Raw genomic sequence first — 11,621 nt, forward strand, 5'->3', positions numbered from 1 at the left:
TTTTGTTATTGGTCTATCAACCAACTTACCACATGGTGATTTCACCTTGGAAAGCTGAAATTCTCACCATGCAAACCTGCTGATTAGGTCATGTGTAGATTGTATTTTCAACCAGCAACTATGAGGAAATAATAATTTTATGGTGTTCGTTTTCGTCAGCTGTACAATATGATTTAAAACGGTTTTAAAGCTTAATTTTGACTGCACTGGGCCGTTAAGTTGAATTTCCCCAATAGGAAGGCTCATGTGATATTTTTTTGGCAATCAAAAATCTTCTCCCTGTTAGTCATGTTCATGGTCTCCTATCTGTCTGAAAACTAATAGCCTGGATTCCTCAATGCCTCACCCCACTCTCAAAGCTCGTTGGAGTTGACAGCTAATACAATTTTATGACGCAGTCCCTGTTGCGGTCTTCAAATGCTTTTTTGTTTTTGTTATCCTAAAGCCGAGCTTAACAGGCATGCTCCCAAAACTAACATCTAATAGCTGTGTAATTAGAACTTTGGGCCATGTCTCTGTCATTAGCACCCCCACCCACCCCCCCTTGAGGAAACGCCTGCCTCCTGTTTCCAAACGGACTTGCAGCTTTTGGAGATCTTTTAATGATTTTTAATCCTCCATTTGGGCAAAGCAAAAGCAACCGCTTAATTCACTCCCTCTACAGCTATTCAGGGATCACTTTTTTCAGTAACCACCTGAGACTAGGCAGATGAAGATGCTTGACCAGGTGTTTTATTCATTTGGTTTTTTGTATAAATTTGGACTCGTTGTTTGATCTATTTGATCTTAGCGTTAAGACCGCTCACTCCTCTTCCTAGGTTTTTTTTTTTTGTTAATATATAATATTTGCTGACGCTACTTTGGAATACACCTCTGAAACGACTATGGGTGAACAGGTCCATGAACAACACTTGGTTTAACCTATCCAGTCGAGAGACCAGTGACCACCCCGAGAGAAGGAAAAAAGTATTCAGTATTCAAACCTTTCCAAAGGCTGCACTTATTTGATCCCGTGAGAGCGTTTGTGATCCCTGTGAAGTGTAAGGAGTCACATGTCGCATATGCAAGCCCACTAAAAGTAACTTGATTACCCTGCCCTATTAAAAATAACTAGAAAACAATGGTATACATTTGCTTTTGAGGCTTCAAGGAAAGGGTTTCTCCCACAGAATTTTGTGGTTATGTAGGGTTACATGTGTAATAACCTGACCAAACCAACTAAGGCACCGTTATTAGTCAGGCCACCTCCAAAACAGGCTACGCAATCTTCACAACATATTCAAACACCAATTCATTTTGACTTGGCAAGAAAGGACTGTCGCAGTCCACCCTTGACATCAATTGTCTGGATGATGAGCCTGCATTTGTCTTCGACACCTGCCAGATCTGAATGCTGGTGGCAGAAGCTAGTATCAGTCTAGCGACTGCGGCACACGTTTGTGTGACATTGAATTTCACACTACATTAAACATCTAAATTGTTCTTTAGTTTCTCAGTTTTCTAGAGCCCTGGCCCCAACTATGACTGTCAAACTGATCCTGTCATGACCATATACTTTTATGACCTTTTTGATACATTATGTTTCTGTTTTAATTATGGACCTCTGTTTTGAATAAATGTTTGAGGAGCAAGGACGAAATTAACTCCTAATGACATCTACCAACGTGGCTCTGTGTGTAGCTATCGCTTTCAACAGCGATGGAAGTAGTTGTTTACTAAATCTCACTCAAGAAAGTAAGCCTATGAATATCAACAGCTTGTGGACGGTAGACATTTTTCTCTGCAGGGCGACAGGTTTCTGACTATGGTGTCACTCCCCCTTCACAATATTTTTGGCAGTCGACGCATAATGCTCCTTCCCTTATGAGTTGTGGTATGACTCTTTCGGTCTTTCTTCACTCTCTCTCACACCATCTTTGTCTCGCTCACCCCCACTCCCTTTCTCTGTTTGTGTGTAGTGTGGGTCTGGATGTGGGGCTTTGTCTCCATCACCATTATCAGCCTGCTGTCCCTACTGGGTGTAATACTGGTGCCCATCCTCAACCAGGGCTGCTTCAAGTTCCTTCTCACCTTCCTGGTTGCCCTGGCTGTGGGCACGCTCAGCGGCGACGCCCTGCTCCACCTGCTGCCACATGTGAGTACTTCTGGCTCCACTGACCCTGTGACACCTCAGTTTCTCAGCCACCATTGCACCCAATTTACACACATCCACCAACAAGTTCAGAGACTTGTTTGGGTTGGTGCATTTTTTTGCTTTGTCATTAAGGGGTACTGTGGACAGATTGAGGGGGGAAAAAACATTTTAATCTGTTTTAGAATAAGGCTGTAATGTAACAATGTGGAAAAGGGCACTGTTAGTACCTTACTGTAATAATTCCATTTAAATGGGCAAAAATAGCTTTTTAGCATTTTTGCTGTGACTTTCTGGGAGTGGTCTGCGTGGGGAGGGGAATCTGAAAACTAGCTGTTACTAGCAGAGATTTGGATCTCTAGTTATTGGTCTATTTACCGCATTGTGATTTCACCTTGGAAAGCTGAAATCCCCCCCCCCCCCATGCAAACCTGCTGATTAGGTCCCGTGTAGATTGTATTTTCAACCAGCAACTTTGAGGAAATAACACTTTTTTTTATACTTCTACAGTGTTCGTTTCATCAGCTGTACAATATGTTATAATACACAGGAAACGCTTAATTTTGACTGCACTGGGCCTTTAAGTTGAATTTCCCCAATAGGAAGACTTTACAGGATGTCAGATTGACGATTCACCTGCTGCTATACTTGGAAGAGGGGAGCGGGGCACCCCCACACCAAGAATGGAAATATCTATGCGGGCCCCCCAAAAATAAAGATATTAACATCCGGCACCCCTAAGAGACATGGGGCACCCCCAAGAGTCAATGTCAGGGCCTAAAACGTTTTAATGCCTACCAGACTCTGGCATGTAGATTAATACATCTACCAGCCACTCAGATTTTTTTTTTTACCAACCAAAATTTGTTTTGCGTTACACTAAAAAACTGAAAACAAAATGGATGAGCATGCTTAGTAACGTTTCTAAAACAAGGTATGTATATTACTAGTAAGAAGTAATGTGGTATCTTTCTCAGTTTAATGTAATATTTTGTGACCTGAGTCTTAACCAAATACCACAGATTCTGCTGCCCCTTTAAGGTTACTGTGGAATTTTGGCTCTTTTTGCTGACTGATCTTTGACTCGTTCAGTCATAATAAGTCATCTTTTGACTAATTTAGTTAGTCAGTCATGCCCAGAGCATTCAGGACCCTCTACTGGGCATCGATGAACTGAATTCTCGAAGTCGTGAACCAGAGTCTTAAGAATCAAATGTCGTTCACCATAGGTGGCTCATTGGAGCTGTCATTTGTGACTGAAACATGTACTTTAAACAATGTACATGTGTGTATTGCTGGGCATGCAAACATAATATTATTTGATGCGTTTATTACAAGGTCTAGACTGGTTGTGTCTGCAACTGGACTAGATTTTGAGCAACTCTTGGCGGAATGCATTCCTTGACTGCCGTGATGAGTGATGAGCACAATTTTGATGAGCGGGTGACGAGCACAATTTTGTTTGCGAGCTGCAGCGCTCCAAATGTTTCATTCTCGAGTTTCAGTTTGTTGAGCTGTTTATGTTTTGGTTCTACAAAGCTGTTTCTAGCATTACATTCAATAATCAATTAATGGCGTTCATTAATGCACCATGCAATCAATTGTCAGCTCCTCCACACATATGCCAGACAGTTGGTGGTCGGAGCACGTCTCTGGAGTCGCTGAGCCGGAGGAACGTGTATTAATCCTGCTTTAGGACTCATTACGACCGGCACAAGCAGGTCAAACGAACGACTTAAATTAACAAGTCACTCATGAATAACAAATTACTCGAGTCAGTAAAAATAGTAGTTCAAAAATAATTAATTGTTTGCGAACTGCATATCACTAGTGTGCCTGTGAGAATCTGAATAGTAGAGGCTGACGACATCTCTTTGCCTGCAGTGGAAGCAAACGCAAACATTTAGACAACTTGTGTACAAAACAATGTAAATATCCAAGAAACACAAGTCTCACTTTACTAGTTAGACCAAATCAAATTTATTTATATAGCCCTTCGTACATCAGCTGATATCTCAAAGTGCTGTACAGAAACCCAGCCTAAAACCCCAAACAGCAAGCAATGCAGGTGTAGAAGCACAGTGGCTTGGAAAAACTCCCTAGAAAGGCCAAAACCTAGGAAGAAACCTAGAGAGGAACCAGGCTATGTGCGGTGGCCAGTCCTCTTCTGGCTGTGCCGGGTAGAGATAACAGAACATGGCCAAGATGTTCAAATGTTCATAAATGACCAGCATGGTCGAATAATAATAAGGCAGAACAGTTGAAACTGGAGCAGCAGCACGGCCAGGTGTACTGTGTGCAGCCCCCCAGACAGGCAGTGTTGCTGTGCGAGGTGGGGTACAACTTTTGGATTAGATTCGGTTTCATACATGTTAATGCACAATGGCATAAATACTTAGAAAAATAAATGCTGCAGTATCAGTTCTATTAATCACAACTCGCATGTGCCCATACTTGACTTGTGACTATTTTTTAAAATATATATATTTTTATATAAAATTGCCGCACTGTAGAGCCCTGAGTAACTACCCGCCAAAACCTACCAGCATTTGGTGTGTGGCGGGTGTTTAATTTTAGGCCTTGATCCATATGCAATTCGAACACTGAGTAGGCCAACTTTTCTGCCCTGTACCACCCACACATCCACCTCGCATGCCATCTGTTCCCGCGTAGCCATGGCACCCAATCCACACACACCCACTTACCACATTCTGGCCCAACGTTAGAGCGTTCAGATAGAAGTAGATTGCGTAGAGCAGACATGATTTGTTTTCTTGCAGAATAAGAAATACGGTGTTGACTCTTCATGACGTTTTCAGCTGCAAAGTTCTAAACATTGCACCCCACTGCGTAAACCCCTGCCATCGCCAGACCAACTCATTCACTATAAGATCCTGTACCCTTACCACTGGTGCCCTCAGTGGAATGCCAATATAGTGCCACACATAGTGCCAACTCTCCTCACAGCCCGCAGCCTGACAGCTCCTTGTGAAGTATCACACACATGACTCATTCAGATTTTATTTTTTTATGTGTAATATCAGACTGCTCTAGTTGAATTAGCCTTTTGCATTATCCCAGACAATCGTTCTCCACAACCTGCATTGACCACCCCAGAAAATCAGCTCCCTGCAAACTATTCCAGCCAGACTTCCTCACCTCTGCGTTTCATGCCAGTCATCAATCCATCATCCCTAGTAGCGATGAAATAATTGCCTTGACATTTCATACTGTAAACAAGTTCAGGAATCCTGGCCATGAAAAGACTGGTACTCCGGCTACACTATACCACAATTTCCTATTACATAGTGCCTTGCTAAAGTATTCGGCCCCCTTGAACTTTGCGACCTTTTGCCACATTTCAGACTTCAAACATAAAGATATAAAACTGTATATAAAACTTTGTTAAGAATCAACAACAAGTGGGACACAATCATGAAGTGGAATGACATTTATTGGATATTTCAAACTTTTTTAACAAATCAAAAACTGAAATTGGGTGTGCAAAATTATTCAGCCCCCTTAAGTTAATAGTTTGTAGCGCCACCTTTTGCTGCGATTACAGCTGTAAGTCGCTTGGGGTATGTCTATCAGTTTTGCACATCGAGAGACTGAAATTCTTTCCCATTCCTCCTTGCAAAACAGCTCGAGCTCAGTGAGGTTGGATGGAGAGCATTTGTGAACAGTAGTTTTCAGTTCTTTCCACAGATTCGATTGGATTCAGGTCTGGACTTTGACTTGGCCATTCTAACACCTGGATATGTTTATTTTTGAACCATTCCATTGTAGATTTTGCTTTGTTTTGGATCATTGTCTTGTTGGAAGACAAATCTCCGTCCCAGTCTCAGGTCTTTTGCAGACTCCATCAGGTTTTCTTCCAGAATGGTCCTGTATTTGGCTCCATCCATCTTCCCATCAATTTTAACCATCTTCCCTGTCCCTGCTGAAGAAAAGCAGGCCCAAACCATGATGCTGCCACCACCATGTTTGACAGTGGGGATGGTGTGTTCAGGGTGATGTTGCTTTTACGCCAAACATAACGTTTTGCATTGTTGCCAAAAAGTTCAATTTTGGTTTCATCTGACCAGAGCACCTTCTTCCACATGTTTGGTGTGTTTCCCAGGTGGCTTGTGGCAAACTTTAAAACAACACTTTATGGATATCTTTATGGAAGAGTGGCAAGAAGAAAGCCATTTCTTAAAGGCCAGATTTGTGCAATATACGACTGATTGTTGTCCTATGGACAGAGTCTCCCACCTCAGCTGTAGATCTCTGCAGTTCATCCAGAGTGATCATGGGCCTCTTGGCTGCATCTCTGATCAGTCTTCTCCTTGTATGAGCTGAAAGTTTAGAGTGACGGCCAGGTCTTGGTAGATTTGCAGCGGTCTGATACTCCTTCCATTTCAATATTATCGCTTGCACAGTGCTCCTTGGGATGTTTAAAGCTTGGTAAATCTTTTTGTATCCAAATCCGGCTTTAAACTTCTTCACAAAAGTATCTCGGACCTGCCTGGTGTGTTCCTTGTTCTTCATTATGCTCTCTGCACTTTTAACGGACCTCTGAGACTATCACAGTGCAGGTGCATTTATACAGAGACTTGATTACACACAGGTGGATTGTATTTATTATCATTAGTCATTTAGGTCATTCAGAGATCCTCACTGAACTTCTGGAGAGAGTTTGCTGCACTGAAAGTAAAGGGGCTGAATAATTTTGCACGCCCAATTTTTCAGTTTTTGATTTGTTAAAAAAGTTTGAAATATCCAATAAATGTCGTTCCACTTCATGATTGTGTCCCACTTGTTGTTGATTCTTCACCAAAAAAAATAGTTTTATATCTTTATTTGAAGCCTGAAATGTGGCGAAAGGTCGCAAAGTTCAAGGGGGCCGAATACTTTCGCAAGGCACTGTACCAGTGGAAACAAGACTGTAAAATAGTGCAACCAATGTTTTTGTTTTCATCTCGCAGGCTCAAGGGGAGCACGACCACAGCCACGGTGAGTCAGGAAACAAGAGCAACACTAAAGAGGTGGACATGCTCACTGCCTTTGACGGGGTCTGGAAGGGCCTGACAGCGCTGGCTGGAATCTACTTCCTCTTCATCATTGAGCACTGCCTCGGCATGTTCAAACACTACAAAGACGCAGGGGTAAGGAGAAGCCATGCACCCATACCTGATTGAATGCTATAGAAATAACTTCATAACTAGGTGTTTACCAGAGGTGAGACCAAGTCATTGTTTCCAGTCTTAGCACTCAAGTCCCAAGTCTAGACAGTCAAGTCCGAGTCAAGTTTCGAGCCCTAAACAAGTCATGTGCTCTTCACCAAATGTAATACAATTTCATATTTAGAACAAGAGTAATAGTTAGTATATTTCATTTACACAAATCATGAATGATTTTAAAAAATGTATTACTTGCCAAATAAACTTTATATTTCTATGGAAGTACATGGGAAGCCATGAGAAAGACCCCCCCCTTACATGCTACACTAGCAAAGTTTTATATATAGCTGTCGGCTATATTAGCCATGACTTACCATTCTTTGTGCAGCTTCAAATGTTGAACAAAGTTGGAAGTTGTTGCGCCTCCATCTGTAATTTTCTTACTGTATGTTTTGCAAGTTGCAATCCGTTTGACTACAGTGTAGTCTTTATATCCAAAATTAATAATTTGGGGTGTCATCTTTCCAAGGGTTCCATCTGAATTCACCCACCGACGTCCTCTGCACTGTCCCGTGTCAAGACCTGGTTACGAACTCAGGTCTCCGGTGTGAAAAACAGTCACTTAGCAAACTGAGCCACCAATAGTCGGCAGAACCCAGGCACAGCAGTACTTGAGACGGTGTTTTAATAAAGTAAAAAGGAAAGTTTGAGACAAAAATAAATCCACAACGTCAAAAGTAATTCCAAGAGAAAAAGGTAATCCTCCAAGTCGAAAGGTAAATCCACAAGGTGGTAGGTAGTGCAGACAAAAGCCTCAAAAGATAATAAAAAATAAACGAGAACAAAAACAGTACCGAGTCCAACTGGAGCAACAAATGTTCACAGCATCGCTGGGGCTGGGTGCTAACATTCAAACACCTACCTCTGCGTCTACCTCCACCACAAAAGGTTCATCCGCAGTCTATTGTCCGAGTGGGAGCAGAGGATGCGCTGCTTGAGTCCTTGGAAGGCCGTCTCAGCTTCTTTTCCCCACAGAAACCTTGCATTGTCACCCTTGGTTAAAGCTGAGAGAGGGGCTGCCACCAAGCTGAAGTTCTTGATGAACTTGCGGTAAAAGTTTGAAGCCCGGGAAACGCTGAACTTCCTTAACGGACTTGGGTGGGCCAATCCGCTACCGCCCCTACCTTCCTGGAGTCCATTTGGACTCGACCTGGTTCCACTACAAATCCCAGGAATTGTACTCGGGAGGAATGGAATTCACATTTTTCCGGCTAAACGTACAAATGGCTGTCTAGGAGGTGTTTGAGTACTTGTCTGCCATGCTTTGTGTGTTCTTGAAGGGAGCTCAAAGATGATGTCATCCAAGTAAACGAAGATGTTAAACATATCCCTAAGCACATTGTTTATGAGCGCTTGGAACACAGCCAGGGCGTTGGTCAGGCCGAAGGGCATCACCAAGTATTCGTAGCGACCAGTAGGCGTGTTGAAAGCGTTCTTTCACTCGTCACCGTGTCTGACCCGCACAAGATGGTATGCGTTCCGCAGGTCAAGCTCAGTGAAGACAGCTGCTTCCTGGAGCAGCTCAAATGCAGTGGCCATAAGGGGTAGTGGTTACGGACGTTTATGGCATCCCCGGTAGTCGATGCAAGGACGTAATCCGTCTTTTTGGGCCACAAAGAAAAACCCTGCTCCCGCGGGCGAGGTGGACGGACGAATGAGGCCTGCTGCAAGAGCGTCCTTGATGTAGGTATCCATAGCAGCTTGTTCGGGAGGAGACGGGGAAAAGATCCGACCCCTGGGGTGGCAGGTGCCCGGAAACAGGTCGATGGGGCAATCGTAAAGTCTATTTGGTGGTAGTCTGGTGGCCCTCTTTGCTAAATACCGGTTTGAGGTCATGGTAACACCTGGGAACTCGGGACAGGTCGCTGGATTCTAGAGACTCGAGGAGAACATACAAGTGTCTTGGCACGTAGGACCCCACTGCTTGACAGTGCCCACAGACCAGTCTGTGAGGGTTATGGCTGTGAAGCCAGGGGTAGCCAAGGACGAGAGGGAACTCAGGGGATCAGATGAAAGTTCATCACTTTCTGGTGTTGGGAAACTGAAAGTCGCAAGGGGATAGTGACACGAGTGTCCAGATCCCAGAGGGCTTCTATCCAATGTAGTAACCCTCATGGGGTCACTTAGAGGTTCAGAGGAAACGCCGTTCTCCTTTGCCCAGATACCATCCATGAAGTTTCCTGCAGCTCCAGAGTCTACCAAGGCTTGAAGGGGAAGCTCGTGGTTGTCCCAGCAAAGGGTGACTGGAATGAGCAGATGGGAGTTGGACGTATGGGAGGAGGTTGTTTCCCGTTACAGTCCCCCCAGGCCTGCACGGGACAGTGCGTTTCCCTGGAGACCGGGACATGTGGAGTGGATATGGCCCGGTTTGCCACAATATAGACAGCGTCGCTCCCTCATCCGCCGGTGTCTTTCAGCCTTGGAGATGTGTCCAATCTGCATGGGTTCCGGTGGAGCCAGCGAGGATAAAGGTGGGAGCTGGGACCGATAGGAGCTGGGTTGAGCGGTCTACGGTTGAGTTCTCTTTCAGACGCTGGTCTATGAGCAAGGCCAATTTGATCAGGAACTCGAGGTTGTCCAGTGGTTCCCGAGTGGCCAGTTAATCTTGTATGGTGTTGGAAAGACCCTTCAGAAAGCACACTGAGCGCCTCGTCATTCCAGCCACTCGCTGCTGCCACCGTGCGGAACTGGATGGCATAGTCCGTCATCCTGCGCCGAGCTTGGCGGAGGGTCAGGAGCTGTTTGGCTGAGTCAGGGCTGCTGGTAGGACCTTGAAACACTCGCTTGAATTCCTCAGCAGAGGCTGAGGATCTGGCACAGCAGGAACTTTGGGCATCCCACACAGCAGTAGCCCAGGCCAGGGCTTTTTCCGACAGCAGGGTGGTTATATATGCGATCTTTGACCGGTCGGTGGGAAACGACGAGGGTTGCAGATCAAAGGAGAGAGACCAATGGGTGAAAAAACGCTTACAAGCACTCGGATCACCTGCGAACCGTTAGGGAGGCGGAAGACTAGGTTCAGCCAGGCACTTCACCAGTTGCGACGAGCAAACCCGTATCCGGGAGCGTAATCATAGCCTCAAACGCAACGGACAATGAAAATGAAATAAATATATTCAAACACAAGCTTAGCCTTTTGTTAACACTGTCATCTCAGATTTTCAAAATATGCGTTACAGCCGACGCTAGACAAGTATGTGTAATTTTATCATGGCATAATGCTCTGCTGACAGCAGGCAACATTTTCACAAAAATAAGAAAAGCAACCAAATTAAATAATTTACCTTTGAAGAACTTCAGATGCTTTCACTCTGGAGACTCCCAGTTAGATAGCAAATGTTCCTTTTTTTCCAAAAATATTATTTTTGTAGGTGAAAAAGCTCCCGTTTCTTCACCATGCTTGGGTGATAGCATTTTTCGGTCAATTTATAACTTAATAACGCCAAACTTTTTTCAAAATTAGCTACATAATATCGACAAACATGGCAGACGTTGTTTAGGATTCTTCCTCAAGGTGTTAACAAATATATTCGATATTATATCCGTCGAGGCAGTTGGTTTCTCATAAGAAGCGATTGGGAAAAATGGCTACCTCAGTATTTTACGCAAGGTTTTCTGCGGGGGACACCATGTGACCACATGCCATATGGTCCCTTACAGCCATTCTTCAAGGGAAATGCCTAAAAATACGTCACAATGCTGTAGACACCTTGTGGAAAACGTAAGCTCATTCGTAGCTCATTCACAGCCATATAAGATCATTGGCATGAGGCGGTTTCAAAAAATGTGGCACTTCCTGGTTGGAATTTTATCTGGGTTTCGCCTGTAACATCAGTTCTGTGGCACTCTGACATTTCCAAAATTGCAAAGATGTTGTCTGTCTTCTTTCCAAAGCTGTCAATTATATGCATAGTCGAGCATCTTTTCGTGACAAAATATCTTGTTTAAAACGGGAACGTTTATCATCCAAAAATTACAATAGCGCCTTCTAAATCCAACTGGTTAACTGCCACGGGCACTTGAATCTGAGACACTTGGGCGGGAGCGGTTGCCGGGGGAAGTCTATCAGATATCTGCTTTATGGAAGTCAGCATCTCCAACAGAAGTTGAGAATGTCTAGCCATTAAGGCTTCTTGCTTAACCACAGAGCGGCTTCGTGGCGTTGGACACTCCCCTCGTGGTGGGACAGCGTGGCAAAAAGGTCCTGGGAACTGGCTGCCTCTGGGTTCACAAGGGCTCTGTGTTTCTGTCAAGACCCGGTTACG

At 44.2% G+C, this 11,621-nt stretch overlaps 1 protein-coding gene across 4 annotated transcripts in view; it reads left to right on the plus strand.

Moving 5' to 3' along the window:
* The window catches only part of slc39a10 (solute carrier family 39 member 10), a 72,308-nt gene that overhangs the window by 39,781 nt on the left and 20,906 nt on the right, over positions 1-11,621 (plus strand). For all 4 annotated transcript variants that reach the window (XM_064975740.1, XM_064975744.1, XM_064975741.1 and 1 more), the window contains 2 exons: positions 1,959-2,134; positions 7,102-7,281. In XM_064975740.1, the coding sequence (XP_064831812.1) occupies positions 1,959-2,134; positions 7,102-7,281 (356 nt within the window). The remainder of the gene's footprint in view (positions 1-1,958; positions 2,135-7,101; positions 7,282-11,621) is intronic.

The sequence above is a fragment of the Oncorhynchus masou genome, chromosome 10, assembly GCF_036934945.1.
Source record: "Oncorhynchus masou masou isolate Uvic2021 chromosome 10, UVic_Omas_1.1, whole genome shotgun sequence".
In the NCBI taxonomy this organism is placed as follows: domain Eukaryota; kingdom Metazoa; phylum Chordata; class Actinopteri; order Salmoniformes; family Salmonidae; genus Oncorhynchus; species Oncorhynchus masou.